This window comes from Oryzias melastigma, linkage group LG9 (assembly GCF_002922805.2).
Source record: "Oryzias melastigma strain HK-1 linkage group LG9, ASM292280v2, whole genome shotgun sequence".
NCBI lineage: Eukaryota > Metazoa > Chordata > Actinopteri > Beloniformes > Adrianichthyidae > Oryzias > Oryzias melastigma.
The window spans coordinates 1,754,755-1,773,898 of record NC_050520.1 but is presented as its reverse complement, the minus strand read 5'-3'; the positions used below and the strand labels follow the sequence as shown (position 1 = coordinate 1,773,898).

General features: G+C 41.6%; 3 protein-coding genes across 7 annotated transcripts in view; 1 reads left to right on the top strand and 2 right to left on the bottom strand.

Moving 5' to 3' along the window:
• The window catches only part of vsig10 (V-set and immunoglobulin domain containing 10), a 15,157-nt gene extending 5,326 nt beyond the window's left edge, over nt 1–9,831 (bottom strand). The window contains exons 1-3 of one of the 2 annotated variants that reach the window (XM_024275643.2): nt 5,725–6,051; nt 5,367–5,645; nt 2,408–2,671 (exon numbers count right to left, since the gene is read on the bottom strand). In XM_024275643.2, the coding sequence (XP_024131411.1) occupies nt 2,408–2,671; nt 5,367–5,645; nt 5,725–5,776 (595 nt within the window). In that variant the 5' untranslated portion in view covers nt 5,777–6,051. Of the gene's footprint in view, nt 1–2,407; nt 2,672–5,366; nt 5,646–5,724; nt 6,052–9,700 lie in introns of those variants that run through there. The other variant, XM_036213734.1, reaches the window with a different exon arrangement.
• On the top strand, nt 9,749–11,036 carry pebp1 (phosphatidylethanolamine binding protein 1). The gene is made up of 4 exons (XM_024275644.2): nt 9,749–9,931; nt 10,112–10,221; nt 10,360–10,460; nt 10,535–11,036. Exons 1-4 carry the CDS (start codon nt 9,797–9,799, stop codon nt 10,750–10,752), a joined length of 564 nt encoding a protein of 187 aa, XP_024131412.1. The 5' UTR covers nt 9,749–9,796; the 3' UTR covers nt 10,753–11,036.
• Nucleotides 11,037–11,952: 916 nt separating this feature from the next.
• The window catches only part of taok3a (TAO kinase 3a), a 63,567-nt gene continuing 56,375 nt past the window's right edge, over nt 11,953–19,144 (bottom strand). For all 4 annotated transcript variants that reach the window (XM_024274935.2, XM_036213733.1, XM_024274932.2 and 1 more), the window contains 7 exons: nt 17,123–17,359; nt 16,923–17,051; nt 16,454–16,657; nt 14,132–14,371; nt 13,839–14,051; nt 13,563–13,745; nt 11,953–12,972 (listed from right to left, as the gene is read on the bottom strand). In XM_024274935.2, the coding sequence (XP_024130703.1) occupies nt 12,811–12,972; nt 13,563–13,745; nt 13,839–14,051; nt 14,132–14,371; nt 16,454–16,657; nt 16,923–17,051; nt 17,123–17,359 (1,368 nt within the window). In that variant the 3' untranslated portion in view covers nt 11,953–12,810. The remainder of the gene's footprint in view (nt 12,973–13,562; nt 13,746–13,838; nt 14,052–14,131; nt 14,372–16,453; nt 16,658–16,922; nt 17,052–17,122; nt 17,360–19,144) is intronic.

Sequence of the window (19,144 nt, the reverse complement as noted above, 5' to 3'; positions counted from 1 at the left end):
TTTTATCGATGCATCTGATTGGTCAGTTTATGAGCAACTAAACAGAAAAAAAAAATGTGTAAAAAAAAAATGGATTTTCAAGAACATGGAATCACAGAAAGAATGGTTAATCTGACAAATAGAATGACTGAGTAACAGCTGCTTATTTCTCTATTGATGTTTATGGGATTTTAGCTTCTTGGAGCCAGCAGGTACTTCCTGTTTGGAACTCAGTCCAGTTCTCATATACAGTCAAATGTTTAAACGCATTTAGGATGAAACAAACCACTCAGTTTGTGGGGAAAAGCGAAAATCAAAAGTTAAAATGATCAAAAATAATAAGAAATCTCCTCTTTAAGAACTCCAAGAGTGTTTTTCTCAATTTTAAACCCGAGATCCATCAGAACAACACAAACGATCTAAAAATGTTAACCTAAAATAATATTTCTCTTTCGATAACACCCTGTGGTTGCATCAAATCTACATTTTTAATATTTTAATTAAAAAAAACCTTCTTTGCTGATGATCGACCTTTTTAGCTGGACTCAAATAGCTCCAATCAATAAAGTTCATATTTCTCTTCTGAAAGTGTTAAACTTTATCTTTTTGCTTTTTAAACATCTGCGTTTCTACTTCTCCTTTTGGAAGTGAACTGATCTTTTTTTATGTGTCAATTTGACTTATTTTTGTTTGTTTGATGGTAAAATACATTTTGATTTAATTTCAATAATTATTTTCAAAAACTGGATTAAATTGATGAGAATCTGAACATAAATAAAATGACGTTTTGGGTGTTGTGCATCATCCTCCAAATGGAGGCAGAAGAGATGAAGATGTTGAGGTTCTATTTGACCATATATGACGTTTAGATACTGAAGATAAGGTCAGGGAAGCAGATGGAGATGTTTGAGAGGAGGAACAGTGATTGTTTGTAACAGGATGCTGAGGTTAAGGATACCAGGGAAGAGGTTCAGAGGAAGACCACAGAGGAGGTTCATGGATATAGAGGAGAAGGTTAGATGGAGGCAGAGGATTCGTTGTGGCGCCCCCTAAAGGGGAGCAGCTGAAATCAAAGTGAAACATTCACTGTAGAATCTATGAAACTTCTACTGTAAGGAAACTTTAGAAATTCTGCAGGAATCTGGGCGAAATGTTCTTATGGGGTACCATTTGTAAATCTGCCAAGTAAAATTTTGACATCTATATTTTTGGATATTAATCAGAAATAAACAGATCTCGTTTTTCAAATGGATATTCTCACCTTTTAAATTAATGTATTGAAACATTTTACATTTACTTACTGAATATTTAGTTATTGAACTAAATATGGAATTTTAACCTGAATATTTATTTTAAAATTATATATTTATCTTATAAACGAAACATTTCACGTTATAAAATTAAACATTTAGTTTACATATTACATATTTAGATGACATTTAAATATTTATTTTCTAAACTAAATAGTTAATTTTTGTACATAAATATTTAGTTAGCAGGTTAAATATCAAGTTATCTTACTAAATATTTTGTTAAAAACTAAATATTTAGCTTGGATCTAAATATTTTGTTTGTAATCAGTTTGTAACTAAATATTTAGCTTTTAACTAAATATTTATTTTCCAGACTAAATATTTAAGTTTTATAATTAAATATTTAGTTACAAATTCAATATTTATTTTACAAACTAAATATTAGATTTTTATAACTAAATATTTAGTTCATTTACTAAATATTTAGTTAAAAAATGAATATTTCACTTCGATCTAAAGTTTAAGTTTGTAACCAGTTTGTAACTAAGTTACAATTAACTTAGTTAATAAACTAAATATGTATTTTCCAGAATCAATATTACAGTTATGTAACTACATATCTAGCTTGTAACTAAATCTTAGTAACTAAATATTTATTTCCATCAGTAAATTGTTAGTTAATAAGCTTAATATTTAGTTACAAACTCAATATTTATTTTCCAGACTAAATAATCAAGTTTTATAACTGAAAGTTTAGTTTAAAGCTAAATATTTAGTTACAAGCTAAATATTTAGTTATAAACTACATATTTAGCTACAAGCTAAATATTTAGCTTGCTGACTAAATATTTAGTCACAAACTAGTTACAAACTAAATATTTAAATCCAAGCTAAATATTTCGTTTTTAAACTAAATATTTAGTAAGAGAACTAAATATTTAGTTACAAAAATTAAATATTTCCTTAGGATCAAAATATTTAGTTTGCTAACTAAATATTTAGTTAGTAACATTTATAAATACATTAATTTAAAAGGTGAAAATATGCATTTGAAAAATGAGATCTGTTTTTTTCCTCCTAAAACATGCTAATTATCAAAAAAGTTCACACCCAAACAAAGCTACAGTCTGCAGCGGGTCGAGTCATCTCACCCAGAAGCTTCAACGTTCACTTACTGAGGGTCAGCGAGCAGGACCTCTGCTCTGGTTTGAGCAGATCGTGTTGGGCCGTGCACGTCGCCGTCTCCCCATCGGACAGCTGCGATGCGTTCAGGGTCAGGAACAGGCTGTCCGTCACGCTCGCCGTCACCTGGGCGGAGCCTGTCCTGCTCCAGCTCAGCGTCGGGAGGGGGAGCACTCCGAACCAGGAGCAGTTGAACACGGCGTGGGTGGGGTCGGAGGACGGCGCCAACGAGCAGTCTGGATGTGTGGGCGGGACCCCTGAACAAACACAAACTCCTTTACACGTCTGAAAAATCTTCTGGAAAAAGTTTTATAAATGGAAAATACCCAAATGTATTTTTTCCCAATTTCTTGCAAACCAAGTGGATATTTTTGGATAAATAAACAATAAAGAATAATTTTTTTATCAAAAGGAAAATTTCAAACAAGAGAGAGAGAAGATGGAGTTTGTTCTCCTCTGACAAACTGCAGAGAATTAGAAAATTAAAAGTCTTTGAGTGTCTTTTATAAGCGCTATATAAATAAAATGTATTATTATTATTATTATTATTAAAATGTTGTAATCCAGGTTGAGGTTTCTGCATCCACATAGATTTATTCACACTGAAGTACGGTGGCCCTGAAGTTCAAATCAGTTCAACAACTCGCTCAATGCAAAATGACAATTAAAAAGAGCAAACCATCAATACTTTTTTTAAATTTTAGAAATCAAAACAAAAACTAATATATTAAAAAAAATGTTTATGAAAACTAAAGTAATTTTCAAGGATTCAAAATATTTTTTTTTATAAAATTAAACTAATACGAAACTAAAAAAGTTAGGTATTATGGGATGTCACTGATTGGACGATGACATTTGAATTCTGAAGAAGAGGGAAATCAGAAATAGTTTTTCCTAAACGGTGATAAATGACCAAACTTTTACAAGTTTCCTTTTTATTTAGTTTAAGTTTTTTGGAATTGCATTTTTTCTTGTTTCTGCAATTTACTTTTGATTTCTAAAATGTAGTGTTTTTTAATTTTTGCTATACACTGTACTTGTTATTATTTTTAGCATATTTTTGCAGAGTGATTTATATACTATATTTGGACTTCCAGGGCCACCGTACTGAAGATCTCAGAAGTTTTTCCAATACTTTTCAGCTGCACAGACGCAGAAAAGCGACCCATGAGGGGAAACGTCTCAACAGCTGGAGGACTTTTCAAATTTCTTCTTTATGGGACAAATGTTGCCAGTAATTTTAAATGCCAAGTTTAAATGAATACTCAACTAAATATTCAATTAAAATGTAATAAGTACTCTAAGTCATACTCCAACTATGTGTACTCCAATAGTCCTTTTTTAAACAAATTTGCAGGAGCTCATTAGAAATTTACCTCTAAATTGTTGGTGCACAAGTCAGCCCCTCACAAGTGCAAGCTAACATTAGCGTAGCAAAAAAAACCATCAATAAATATCAAAGCTATCCAGCTGTACAGTTTAGATCCAACTCAGACGAGGAAAACAAAGATGTTAACGAATCTATTTGTCTGCATGTGGATATATTTAAGGACCGTCCTGACTCCTGAAGTCTGTTTTTAGTTAATTGTGTCAAACCAGTAACGCCACATGAAACCCAGATATAACAAATTAATTTGTGATGAAGCCTTTTCTGACAAGTTTCAAATGATTTGTTTTCTACAACACATTAAAAAGGAAGCTTCAGTTAAACATGTAAACCTAATAAAATGTAAAAGCAAGTCGAATATTTTAGCCTCAGATCTAAGGAGTCTGGGCAACAAGATTTAAAGTTTGGGATTCACTTCTGAGTCTTTGTTTCTGAATGTTTCCCGAGTTGTTGTTTCCTCTGGTGAAGCCAAAAAAAATCAGGAATTTTAAACAGAAACATTGTGACGACAAACGATCTCCATAACCAGATGTTGGCATCCTGTGGAACCAAACTGTGACCACATGGAGATAAAATGGGAGCAACAGCTCTTTAGTTTGATACCAAGTTCAGATTTCTTCTTCCAATTTTAAAACGTTTTTTTGCATTTGTTCCGTTTTTTTAGACTCGACGACTTGAAAATTAAATATAAATCCTCTTTCTGCAACATTTTTCTGGAGCAGAACATTCTTTAGGTACTTTAAATGGTTTTTATGTTATAATTTGACCTACATTTTTACTTTGTTTCATTACATTTCAACATATAATAAACTGTTGATCAAAAGTTAAAGCATTTTCCTGGTATTGTATTAAAATTTGAAGCTATAGTGTGTTAAATAGAAAAGTGGTGACATGTCCAGGAATTCAAAAATTGTGGTTTTTCCATAACTGAAAAACAAAACTGGATCTTTTTTTGGGAACAGGAAAATCAACAGTGAGACACGGAGGAGGAAGTATTATAATTCTCCTGGGTTTCCTTGAACGGTTACCGTGGCGTTTGGCATGCACGGTGAACTAGAATTAAGTTGAGCTTTTATGCTGATTCATTTTAAACTAAACCAGAATGCTACCAAACCTGGTCTCGAACCACTTCTAGATTTAGGTCCGGAAGCCCGCTGTACCACAGCCAGAGGGCAGTTATGAGACGGCATCATTTTGACAAAAACTTTTTTTAAATTAGGCATTTTGTAACATTTTTATGTAAAAATTGTAGATCTAGACCAAAAATAAGTTTGGAGCTGTGGTGGAGCGGCCTGTCAGAGTTCGATTCCGTTGTTTCTATAACACTCTTTTACTTTCTCCTTTGCATCCTAAATGAATAATGTTAGTGGAATGTTCTGGCTTTTTCAGGCTCGTGACAGATTTGGTTAATAGTGAAAGCAGCTCCAACACGCCCCCTGCTGCCAGTCAGTCACTCCCCGCGCGCGCGCGCTGCTATGCAGCAGAACCAGTTTGTGTTTGCTCAAAGGTTCAGGGAACAACGCCCTGGTCTGGTCCATCTGCTCCCCGGTCACCTGAAGACTTACTTCCCACCTGAAGCAGCACCTGAGTCTGGGAGCTTTCCCGCGGGAGCGTGCACGTGCACAGGTAGATGCCCGCATCCTCAAGTGTCACCTGGCTGATTTCCAGGGTCCCTTCAGCAAGGAGGGACATGCGGGACGGACTGGGAAAGCGGATTTCTGTTCCGTTTTTACTCCATGTGGCGGACGACGGGGTTACCCCCACGGGGCAACACGTTAGTTCCACGGTGTCCCCCGGTTCGGCTCTGATCTTCGTTGGGGAGGAATCTTCCCGCGAAAGCGCCGCTTCAGAGAGGAAACACAAGACACGTCAGGAACACGTCCACGACTCACCTGGCGCTCGCGCCCGCGCCACAGAGCTCACCTGTCGCGGTGAAGCAGAGATGCAGAAGCGCCACGACCGTCGCCGCGTTCATCTTAACGTTCCCACATCAGAGCAACAACTGAACCGGTCGGACGGGTCCACCTGCGACTACCTGCCGGTGACACGCGGGCCCGGTTCTCCCATCACAGAACAGACCGGAACCCCGGTGACCAGTCTGACATGATGAGCCAGAATCTCACCTGAAGGACGAGCGCTGTTGACAAAAACGTGCACATCCGGAAACGCAGCCGCGGATAGGCCACGCCCAGACCTCACCTTGTTAAAGTGACAGTACCTCACTTTGTTTGTGTGAGAATTCCCACTTTAATCTCTAACCACTAAACTATATAATGCCCTGGATTCTTTCGTTTCTTTCTAAACGTTGGATATGACGTCACAGATTTCTGGAAAATCGAATCAACACGAACTTTTAGGACATCTATTTATGACTCTGTTGTGTTCTGCTGGTGAAAATGTGGATGGTTTGTTCAAAAATGACATTTTAACACATTTTTTGTTCTAAATTGTTTGACCACAATGCATTGTGGTCTATATTCGCTAATCTAGTGAACATCGATGCACGCTAGTTTTTCGCAAAGACTTTTGGGAAATTTCTAGTGCACTCGATTTTGGAATTAGTAGATTTGGACGAATGCACTATATAGTGAGTAGGGGGGAATTCGTACATAGTAAGGTGGGGAAAAAAACTTAAATTTTACAGCAGATACATTCAAATTTCTGCCACGGCTCTGGCTCTCATCTTCATCTATCAAAGGAGACGTCGGCGTCTTACTCTGGCCACTGAGCGGCGTGCTACATGGAACGGATGAAGAGATTTTGGTAATCATGGTTGGTAATTTTTGTAGAAGATCCAACAATCCAGCATCACACACTCAACTTTTGATGTGGTGTTGTGGGACCTCTTGTGTCTGCTCCGGTTGTTGGTCACACGACTCATTTTATTTAAAAAAAAAAAAAAAAGTGTTTCCATATTGTGAAATATGTCAATTTCGATATGCCTCTAAACAACTTAAACCAACTTAAACCTTTTTTCTAAATTCCATTAGTAAAATTTTTGATTGCAAATCTGATTTGTGTAATTTCAAAATCAATGGAAACTCAGCTAATGACAAATCAGTGCAAATTTTGAACAAGCTCACTCCTGATTGGCGACAGTGGTTGTCATAGAAACTCGGACTCGACTTGGATCAATCACAGTCGACTTTCTCCAAATATTCCAAATTCTTTGTCGTGGCGACCGAATCAGCTTCATTTCGGTGGAGTTGGAGGCTGGCTGTGTCCAATTTTATGTACAGTCTATGGGTCAGTCCAGGAAAGGACAAAGCAAACCTTGGTTTCTCTGAGATGTAAAAAGAAAAAATATTAAAGAAAAATACACATATTTGAAAATAAAGTTCCTTGAGGTACAAAAGAACAGTGAGGAGTTCAGCCCCTTTGACGAAAAATGTATCATTTAATTAAAAAAAACAAACAAACAAGAAAGTGACAAAGTTTTGATCAATAGAAAATGAGCCCAAATGGCTCTTTTACTGCTAAAGGTTGCAGACTCCTGAGTTTGTTAGGTTAATAGTGACCAACAACAACATTTAGCCTTTGATGGACTTAAAATACGTGCAGGCAATGTGCACCAACATGAATTTCTATAGTTTTTGTGCTGGTCACACGTAAATATGTGCCAATAACACCAGCAAAAACAAAATACCTTAAAGATTTTGGGTCTTCAAAAGTAAAAGAAAGCAGAAGTTTCAAAAATCAGTTCTGATCTGAATCTCCTGCAGAAGTATAGAAGTTCGCCCGGGCTCACATACATTTATCACTTTCATATTTACCAAAAGGGCTGGGCCTGTCCACAGACACACTCAGATATTACCTCAGATATTACAAACATACCTGTTGGACGGAAAAACCTTCACACACGCCACACGTATCGACACGCACACAGTACAGATCCCTGCACACGTACAAGTATCCTGTTTGTGCAAAGGTGAGTCTGTATTCTGTGCTGACGATGATCTTACAGATCGTTGGGTGGGTTAGGGTCACGGTGGAGACAACCAGGACCCATCACATGGAGAAGCAGATCAAGAGGCCAAACCATTAAGTTTCCACCCCCGTGCTTCACAGTGGGTTTGAAGGCAGCTTTCTTCCTCCTCCAAAAACACTGAGTGGCGTTTACACCAAAGTGTTTGATTTCAGAGTCATCTGATAACATGAGCTTCTCCCAGTCCTCCTCTGGATCATCCAGATGGTCTCTGGAGAACCTGAGACGGACCCGGACATCTGCTGGTTTGAGCAGGGAGACCTTTGGAGCATTTTAATCCATGTTGACACAGTAAAATACTAACAGTAACCTTTGTTGCTTGAGCAGTTTCCTAGTGTAGTTCTGGGGCGTTTCCTCTGTCTTTTGGGCTCCACCAGGTGGGATCTTTCATGGAGCTCCAGGTGTGTATTTCCTTTTCCTCCAACAGTTGATCTCTTCTCACCAAGCTGTTCGTTAAAGATTGGTTCCAGTTTTCTGCAGGTGTCCAATCGTGTCCCTGGTGTCCTTTGACAGCTCTTTGGTATTGGTGTAGAGGCTGCAGTCTGACTGTTTGAGGGTGTGGACAGGTGTCTTATACAGACAACCAGTTCAAACAGTTGACATTATTACAGGTCACAAGTGGAGAATCTTTGAAATGAAGAAGTAAAAGGTCTGTGAGGGATTTAATTTGGGCTTATTTAGATAAATATTTAAATTCTATAATAATATGAAATAAATGATTTAAAATCAAACGATTGGATGTCCTGGATTTTTTTTTCATTTTATCTGTCGTAGTTGAAGTCTATGTTGAAAACTCCAGACTAAACATAGCTTTGTAAGTGCAACAACTCACAGAAACAATGATCGAGCAAATTTTACCCCACTGTACCTGGACTTTCCTTTAACAAAATACAGGAAATATAAAAATTAAATACATATTGATTGTTAAATCATCATAATTTGAATATTTAACAAGATTGAGATTTTTCTTACTCATTGAAACTGAGCAGGTGGATGTTGTTTTCATCATTTTAGAGGCTATGGGAAAGAAAAGAGGTGATTGTGATGTTGAAAGCTCTCTGCTGAAGAATCCCTGAGTCATTTAGTGTTGTGTGTGTGTGGGTGTGGGGGGGGGGATTGGGGGTGAAGATGCTGACATCTCTTTTAAGGTCTTTTGAGATGATCAATCTGGATGATGATTGTATGATGCAAAAGATTCTCTTAATTTTATTCAAGGATGTAACAATCCTGCTAATACGTATATTTAATTTTGATAACCACAGCAGAAATCTGGAGTTAAGTAAGGTAGATTATTGGACAAAAAGGGTCTTTCGTTGTAAAAAGGATCGAACATTTTCTACATCAACTCGGGAGTAAAATCAGAGAAAGTCTGAAAGTGAAAAGAGCACGTGGAGTGAGGGTGGGGGCTAAAACTTGGGGGAGGAGACCAGGAGGAACAGCAATTTGATTGACAACCCTTTAAGCAAATCAGTGATCACGTTGAAGTGACTCGACTACTCCCTCTGGCGGTCGTAGCTGGTTTTGACTTCTTGTTGCGTTCATGTACATATAAAAAGTATGAAAAAACATTTTTCAGAAACTACAACCTGTCACTATCATGAAAAACATCGACAAATAAGTTAAGAAATTGAAGATATTTTAATTTTGACAAAGATAATGTTGTGATGTAACTTTTTTTTTAGCTAAAAAGTAGAAAAAATGCCTTTGGTCTTCATAAACAATAACGTCTATTCAAATTTATCAATAAATAACCATGTTCAGACAAATATATATATATATATATATATATATATATATATATATATATATATATATATATATATATATATATATAAGAGTAAATTCCGTATGAAATTATGCAATTTGACCAGGACTACTAATGAGTTTTAACTCGTTATAGAGTGCGATCCTTACCGGCATCCATCTGTCCGTGCGGTCCATAAACGCAGCACTTCTGGGTTTCTCCTCGGTGCAGCGCGCGCCTCAGACGCAGAGAGCAAACACCGCGAAATGCCCGTCGATGTGAGCCAGTGGTCCGGGGCTCTGGCCCTGCAGGAGGTGGAGGAGAAGCCCGCGGGGCCCCTGGTGGTGAAGTACGGCTCTCTGGAGATCGACGAGCTCGGGAAAGTCTTCACTCCCACGCAGGTAGCTAGCTAGCGGCTAACGCTAGATTTTGGGGAATTGGTCGCAGTGAGTCTGCAGGTCAAACTGGGTCACAAAAAAAAGCCTCTAGCGGGTCTGCAGACCGACAGGCAGGCCGCTTCGTTTATGCAGAGCGGGAAACAGCGCCTCCTGCTGGACACTGACCGCTGAACTCGTGTTTAGGTGCAGAACCGACCCACCAGCGTGGAGTGGGACGGATGTGACCCGAGTAAACTGTACACTTTGGCTCTGACTGACCCGGATGCTCCCAGCAGGAAAGACCCCAAATTTAGGTGATGCTCTTTGACCTTTCCACGTCACAACTGTGATAGATTTTAGACCACAACCTTATTTTTGCACTAGTTTTTAAAATAACTTTATCATTATATGTTTTTAATTTCTCATATTTGTTATTATTATTTTTATAACAGGGAGTGGCACCACTTTCTGGTGGTCAACATGAAGGGGAATGACGTGTCCTCCGGTTGCGTCCTGTCAGACTACGTCGGATCTGGACCTCCTAAAGGCACAGGTAGGACAGCAGCAGGTGGGTGCATTCAGGCCAATCATTGGCCGTCTTCAGTGGATTTATTTAGGTCTCTTCAGGTCTGCACAGGTATGTGTGGCTGGTGTACGAGCAGCCCGGCAGCCTGTCTTGCTCCGAGAAGGTCCTCACGAACCGCTCCGGAGACGGCCGAGGAAAGTTCAAGATCCAGGCCTTCAGGCAGAAGTACAACCTGGGAGCTCCTGTGGCGGGAACCTGCTACCAGGCCGAGTGGGACGACTACGTCCCCAAACTGTACGAGCAGCTGGCTGGAAAATAAAAATACGAGCGTTTTTTTCCTGCAGACGGACGAATAAAAAACCTTCATTAGCATTAAAATTAAATCAACAAAATCACCTGCAATAAATCCCCCCAAAAATGATTTTTTTTTTTTGTATTTTGACTCTTTAAAAACTTGATTGATGATTGCACATAAGTGGAAATGTACCTACTGGGAAACAAATAAAGGACTAATGTGTCCCACAGGAGACCTGGATGGCAAAAAAACTGATTATTTTTGCAATTCTTCTGTCTTTGTCTAAATAAAACTCTCCAACATTTGCACTCACCTGGTACCTGTGAAAATCACCTTTGGGCATCCAAAAACTGATGACATCATAGCAGGAAAATGGGGCTCAAAATTACAAAAAAACGCAGCTAAATCACATGACAGGGATACCCAAATGAAGTTTAGGAAAGAAACTGGGATGACCACAGAACTTGTGGCTTGGGGGCTAAAAGTTAAATTTGGTAATTTTTCCATTTTAGCACAATATGGGATTAGAAAACTTTTGTTGGAGTGATTAAACCAAATTTACTGTTTTATTTCATGCTCTAAAGCACAAAAGTTACATTTAAATGAAGTAATCACTTCATTTAAAGCCTCAAGTTTCATTGACCTTTGACCTCGGGGAGAGACCGCCATCTTTAATTTAGTTTTTTTTTTTAAATCACCTTTAAGGCCGACCTACAATCTTAAACTGTTAGGAATTCGGATCTATAGCCTCTTGAATCTTCAAGCATTATTGGGAAGCTACATAGGAAAAAATGTTGTAAATAAAAGTTTGAAGATTTTTAACGGTGTTACTGTGGTGAGGACGCAAAAGTTACATTTTAAGGAGAAAATTGTGAAAATTAAATCAGTGAATCGTTGGCTAAAGCTGAACAAAACAATATGACTATATAAGGAATGTGGACATGGTTAGCAAACCATCCTGTTGCTAAGTAAATAAAAAATTTACTTTTGCAGATTCTTATAAAACTTACACTAACCTGTTCTTCACTCCCAGGTGACCAAAATCTCCAATGGTTGCTATGGAGATAGGACTAATAGAAAAGCCACAATTTTGACTTTGGCCAGGTCAAAAAGGTAAGCCAATCAGGGTGGGCCTAAAGAGGGAGGACAACGCCACTTTCAGCTTGAATTTTTTATGTTTCTGGTGATAAATTCTCAGAAAAACGGACTATAATGACTCCAGGATTCTGTGTGATGAGCACTTTATTTACAAATATAATTAAAAGCTCTGACAGATTCATGCTTTCTTGAAACCTGGAAAAAAAATAAAATAAAGTGCATGCATTAATAAAGCATCATACTGCTCCGGTTTAGAAGAAGATCCACAGCTTGGGAGCTGCGAAAAGCAAAAAAAAGAAGAAAAAAAGAAAAGAAAAATAAAATAAATTTTCATGAATGAACGACTCCACGTCAAATTCTCTGTCTGAGGAGGAAAAGGAAAAACCAAAAACAAAGCGTCATTAAAAATCATTTTGATTTGAGTGACAGTTAAGATACGAAAATAAGTAAAAGCTCTCCATAAATCCATCTATACACAAAATACAGCCCTCCAGCCCCCCCCACATGAAGCCCTTTGTGCTCGCTGGGTTTGATTTTCACATTGGAGGTCAGTGCAGAGAAGTCACGTACCATGACTCAGCGATCCTCGTACCTGTATGTACACCTGATAGTTTTGTATCAAATTTGCCCTAAAAAACGAAAAAAACTCTCAAGAATAAAAACGTTTAGCAGAAGAATCGGTTTGACGTTATGTTGCCCCCCTCCCACGCTTCAACAACGGTGTCCACAAGAATCAAACACTGACTATGTAATCGTCTTTAAAAATCATGACAACAAACAGGAAGTTATTCGGCATTTTTCCTCGTCCGTGACGAGGCTGGAAGGAAGTACAGGAGGCGCCGTCGGAGCCGCCGCCAGGTCCGGCCGGTGCTGGATGGGACCTTCAGTGTGTGAGTGAGGGGGGGTCAGCAGCACTAAACACCTGCGCTGTCAGGTCGGGTGGAAGGAGGAGAGGGGAGGTTCCGGCGGGAGATGCGCGCCTCCTCATCTGTACTCGTCCTTGGGAAAGTCCAGGGTGCCCAGGTTGCTGAAGCCCTGCCGCATGCTCTCCACGTCGAAGCCGTCGATCTCGCGCTCCTGCCGCTCCAGCAGGTGTTTGATGCGGTCGGTCCGCTCCTTCTGAAGGGAACCCAGCTCCTCTTCGATCTGCGGAGGAGCAAGCAGGAGGTGCACGTGAAGGGCTGCGTGACGCACGAAAAAACTCCAGGAACAGAACAATGGTGCTTCTGAAAACATGACATCATCCCAGAGCCTCTGCAGCAGCGCCACGTGCCGCCAGGAGGTGGCGACAAACACCTACAAAGCTGCTCCGAACCCAGCAGAACCGGATCGGGCAGCATTTCAAACCTCTCCTTCTTTGTTGTCTGTTTCTCGGGTCGCTCTCATCAAAAAACGTTCAAACAGTGACGGACGAAGCCTGAAGTCACTCAGACAATCACATTCTACAGAGACAACCATCAGAGGTCTGAGGGAGGGACACGGCGGCGTGCAGCCTGCAGGTCACGCCGCCTTCCTTCCCACCTGTGGGGAAGGAAATCTGTGTCTTTCTAGGTCACCTTTCACTCAATCTGTGATGCTTCCAGATTTAAAAACTTACTGCTACATATTTGAGTGGTTAAAATGATTCAAAACTGCTTAAGTTCCAATAAGGATCAGAACATTAAAATGAAAAAGCTAAATATTTTGGAAATGGTGCATTATTTCTGCGGGGTAAACCCTCTGGAAGGGGGGCCCACCTTTTGCTCCAGGTGAGCGCGGCGCAGCGACACCTTCTGCTCCAGCTTCTGCTGCTCGCGCTCGTGCTGCGCCTCGGTCTGCATCTTGATCTTGCTCTGGTAGGCGTTGAGCAGCTCCATCTCCTGCTGCAGCTGCTGCCGCAGGGCCTGACACTCGGCTTCCTGGGCCTCGTCCAGACGCAGCTGAGGCGGGGGGTGACGAGAGAGGGAGAGACGGGACAGAAGTGAGGCGTCGGAGGCGTGAGGCGTGTTTGAGCGGTCTGCGGCGGCACTCACCGCCTGCGAGGCCATCATCTCGTTGATGCTCTGCTCGTACTGCTCGGCCAGGATGGCTAGCTTGCGCGTCTGCTCGTCCTTCAGGGCCTTCAGCACCGTCTTGTGCTCCGCCTTGGGGGTGACTTCCATCTGGTGGTGGCGCAGAGCCTTGTACTGTTTGGTCTGCACCTTGCACGTGTCCTGGAACTGCTTCTTGATCTGCAGCTCCAACACCTGGAGGACGGCGGGGAAACAGAGGCGCGGGTCAGACAGACGCAATGACAAATTCGGAGATGCGATGCGTGCCGGCGCACCTTCAGGTTCTTGGGCTGCTGCCGGAGCTCCAGCACGTGTTTGCGGTGGAGCTCGCGCTCCCGCCGGTTGTTGTACTCGATCTGGTTCTCCAGCTCCGTCTGGTGCTGCAGGCGGATCAGGTCCATGCGCAGCTTCTGCAGGTTCTTCAGCTGCCGCTGCTCCAGCTCCTGCGTGGACTCGTCGTGGCGGATCAGCATGGCGTGCTCCATCTCCTTCTGGGTCTTCTTCTTGTTCAGCTCCTAGAACACAGATTGGTAACCTTTAACCATTTGGGTTCTAAAACCTAGAAGGAGCCGCATAGTCTTACTTCAGCCTTTAAGAAATTTGGACCATTCATGACCTTTTTTTTAATAATAAATTATTATCTCTCTTTTTTGGCAAATATATAAAAATAACCTAGCATCTCTCAAAATGTGATTTAAAGAGACCTATTTTCAAAACAAAAAGACGCTCTCTGAAAAATAGGATCATCTCAGTGCAGTTAGTAACCAATGTTGTACAGCACAAGATACTTTGTGCTTTTACCTCGTAAAATATCAAACTTTTTACCAAAGTTTTGGTTTGCACGTAAAATCTGTTAATTCTGGAGGAACCGTTGAGCAAACAAGACGTCTTCAGGTCAACAGGATGTAAAAACCTACATAGTTTATCATCTATGTGAACCTCAGACATCAATTTATAAATGTAACTAATCTAAATTAAATGAATGCTAATTAAGTAATCCTTTCTTACTAAGAAGTATTAGGGCCACCAAAAAAAAAAAAAGTCATACGAGTAAAATTACGACTTTTAATCTCGTAAATTTATGAGTTTTAATTTCGTAAATCTGAGTTTTAATTTAGTAAATTTAGGGGAAAAAATCTTGTAAATGTATGAGGTTAAAGTGGAAGGGAGCCTACAGTTCAGCGGATGAACGTCGTGAGCTGAAGCAGACCAACCAAACTGTGAAATTGTCTTGGATTTCAATGGGTAAACTGAATGTTTAGAATGTTACAGATTTTTGGAAGTTTCTTTGTTTGATTTAGTTTGTTAATGTTTTAATCATTGATGGGAGGCTTGTAGGATCTCTGCAGATCCCGTTGATGAAGCAGCTGTCCACTTCCAGTCATTTCTTCCTCCGCGAAAGACCAGATCTCCTTCTACTCTGTGTGATGTTTCCATCTGAAGAGGCCTAGTTTTCAGAATGTTCAATGTTCTTGTGCTAACGTAACAGATTATTGTCATTCCTCGTGGTTGTTTTATGTTGAAACGGGATGTTTCATTTGGAGAAGGAGGCGTACGGAACACCGTTGACGTTCTCCTTTGGTTTCTCTACATGACTTAAGGTGGTGAAAGGGCTTCTGGGTATGTGAATTGAGAGAGCAAAATAAAGTGACGGTCCAGTCAACATGTATCTCTGAGCTCTTTATTTTACATATGAAACTCAGTATTACCGACACCAAACCTGGAAAGTCAACTTCACTGATAATTTGATTTCCAGTTGCCAAAAGGTTCAGAATTTCTTTGTTTTTAACACAGATCTAGAAATTAATCTTCATAAGATGCTCCACGTCTTTCATCTTCGAGCGGCTCTGATAAACAGACAACTTTGGTTATTTCCTCATTAACTTACGATTTTAAATCTTGTAAATTTACAAGATTAAAAGTGGTAAATGTACGAGAAAAAAAGTCTTAAATTTAGCCTATGACTTTTAAATTCATAAATATACGGCTTTTATTCGCGTAATTTAGCAGCAATTACTTTTTTTCTCGTAAATTTACAAGATTTAAAGTCATAATTGCATTTTTTTTTATTTATAAAGTGGCCCTAAAACTCCGTCGCACTTTCTTTTAAAAATTGCTATTATATATATATTTTTATTATTATTTTTTTGTGGTCTCCTCTTTGTCCTCAGCAGTCTTTCACTGCTGGGTTTTGTTATTTTAGTTTGGGGTTGGACCTTGGTAGTCTTAGTTTACGGACTTTGTTTATTTGTTTATTGTTTGCAGCTCCATTATCAGGAGCTGCTGACTCTGATGGTCGACATGACTCGGTCAGAAGTCTCCATGACCTATGTTATGTTTGGCCGAGGAGCCTCCATGGAGATAAAAGATCCACATGAGGATCTGGATCTGCAGGCTGAGGACCCTTTAGAGATTAAAAACTCTGTTATTTTCCTTCACGTTACCACTGGAAGGTTCCAGATTCTCTAAGACTTCCAGCTTTTCAGATTAAGACATTGTTCGCATGCTTTGCTCCTCGCTAAGCTCCTTGTAGAACAATGGCTCTTTGGAAACGTTACAAACAACAAACAAGCAGCCGATGCAGGATCCCCGCATACCTCTCGGATCTGCTCCTGCTCCACGTCGTGCCTCCGGATCATGACTTTGCGCTTGAAGGCGCGGCAGTTGCGGTCGTAGAAAACCCTCTGCTGGCTCAGCAGGTGCGCCTCCTCCTCGGCCTGGGAGTGCTGCATGTTCTCCTTGTGCTTGGACAGGCGCTCCTGCTTCTCCTTCTTGGGCGTGCTGTGGTCCTCGTTCATCTCCTGAGCCACAGAAAACGTTTCATTTCAGGTCAGAACTTCTGGAAGGCCTAATCTGTGGCCTCTGTGGATTATAATCTGCAGCTGCTCCAGATGGAGGGGGCTATCTCCACCCGCCAGCTGGAGCGTCTTTCTTCTGCGCTGACCCGATTTGGGTCATTTTTGTTGAAACTGAAACCACAAAGAGCTTGTGGAGGCCCCACAAATCCTCCGCTTGGATTAATGGATCAGCGGAGGTTTGGTGCTGACTCAGCGCTTCGCAACAAACCTCCTTAATCTTCTCCTTGCAGAGTTTGTACTGCTTCTTCTGGTTGTCCAGGAAGGTGGTCAGCTCCTTCTTCTGCTGCGCCACGATCTGCTGCTGGAACTTCTTCTCGTCCGCCAGCGCCGTCTTCATCTGGAGGACAAAATCACACTTTACGTCGAACACAAACATCTGATTTTAAATAAATCTCTCCACGCTCTCACCTCTTTGTCGGTGTGCGCGGCGTGGCGTTTGGCCAGCTTCTCCAGCTCGATGTAGGCGTTGTTGGCCTGCGTCTCCACCTCCTTCTGCAGCTTCAGCCGGTGCTCGTCCATCTCGGCCTTCAGCTTGTTCTCCAGGGCGATCAGCTGCTTCTGGTGCTGCCGCCGCATGCGCTTGTAGCCCGACATCTGCTCCCGCAGCTCGCTCTCCTGCTCATGCTCGTGGATTTGTTTGGTGACCTGTGGAGCAAAGAGGAGATCGGAGGAGGTTCGCTTCAGGAGAACACAGCGGCTCCTCACAGACGAGGTAAAGAGAGGGAAGCAGAAGCATCTCCGTGTAATCCTCCAGCGGTCAAACCTGAGGGCAGAAGGGGTTCTCGGCGTCCAGGTAGTACTCGCTCCGCATCTTCTCATAACTTCCTCCTGAACTCCTCAGGCCAAACATGATGGCGACTTTAGCCAAGTGCGCCAGCATCCAGGGACCGTGTTCAGCATCCTCTGCCCCGCAGAACCCCGCCTGAACTCCGATGCCACCCTGAGACCCCCCTCCCTCCCTCCCAGAGGACACCCCCTTCGTCCGGCCCTCCCCGAGGCAGACGTGTGAACTGTGAATGAGGCAGGCCCGCTCCGCCGCCAACAAGAGCACAGTGCGGCTTTTTAGGAGGGCTAACGCTTAGCGGCGGACAGCAGGTGGGTCACATGAATACCTCATTGAGAAGGAGTGAGAGAAGTTGGGAGGGGGGTCAGAGAGGAGCAGGCCAAGCGCTGAGGGGAGGGGGCAGAAGAAACGGCGTTTTGGAAGAGACTTCAACGGAGAAAAGAAACAGTTAGGAGGGAAAATGAAAACTGGGGGGAAATAGGTAAAAGCTGACCCCCCCCCCGTCTCCTTAATCTGCATTGAATCAATACCCCTACTGGAACCGAGTCGCTCGCATCTCTGCCCCCCGACATGCAGCCACAAAGGGCCGAGTCACATCATGTGACGGCCTCTCTGCCGCTGGGGAGGGGATCATATTCAGGGGAGGAGGGGGGCATGCAGGCTAAAGGTGAAGCCGACCAGTGGGAACCGAGCTGCTGAACCGCTCTTTTGTTTGTTCCGCGGTTAAAGCCGGTTTGTTCGGAGCGGCTCGGCGAACCGCGGGCGAAATGGGTCCTCCAGACGCCAACAGAACCGGGTTCTGTGTGGGAAAAGCTTCGGAACCCCCCCTTAATTTCCTAAAATTCAACAGCAGAATCCTGATGAAACGTCAGTGGATTGAGGTCGTTCTGGAGGTTTTCACGCCTTTAGATGAAAATGAACAAACCACTAAAGTCCCACTCCAACTATATTTTTATCCATTCTAAAAGCATTCCAGTGCTCTTTTAATTCTGATATTAACGTTTTTAGCCAAGATTTTAAAAACAGTGTCGTTTTTTAAAGACAAATTTTCAGCAGAGCAGCAGGAGCTCATTAGATTCGCCTCAGAGTTGTGGGCGGGACTGTTGGCGCAGAGGTTAGCATCGCTTATTTCCCAGCAATCCTTTATTTACACTCTCTCCTGCTAGCTTAAAAATTGTGCAATTAAAACTCAGTTTCTAAGTATTTCTTTATTCGAATCAAAGCATTGAAAACGCTACGGACGCAGCTACTAAAATGGGCGTGCCAAAGTGGCCCCTCCCCCTGGATGTACCCTGGCCCGTTCACATTAGGTGTGCGAGACATGATGAGCGTTCGACACTCGTGTTGTAGTGAATTGACTGGATTGATCTAATATTGCTCGTCGTTATTTTATGTCGCTAATGTTAGCTTGAGGCTGTAAGCTCACGCGTTAGCGCCATAGACTTAATATATAATTAGACGCATCATCTCTGACATCACCCATTGACTTCCACAGTCCCTGAAATGAAGCCTGAATATTCAGCTCATGGCCGCAGCCATATTGGCTGGTCCTTTTTTATTATGGCCATGCAGTTTTTACCCATAATAATAATTAAAAAAAAACAGTTTTTTTCTAGGACATAGTTTCAACCCTCCACCCCATAATG

Excerpts from the sequence above, each read along its gene's own strand:
- pebp1 (XM_024275644.2), top strand. The coding sequence starts at position 9,797 with ATGCCCGTCGATGTGAGCCAGTGGTCCGGGGCTCTGGCCCTGCAGGAG. Across the intron at positions 10,222-10,359 it reads AGGAAAGACCCCAAATTTAG|GGAGTGGCACCACTTTCTGG; the intron begins GTGATGCTCTTT and ends TTTTTATAACAG. Across the intron at positions 10,461-10,534 it reads TGGACCTCCTAAAGGCACAG|GTCTGCACAGGTATGTGTGG; the intron begins GTAGGACAGCAG and ends AGGTCTCTTCAG.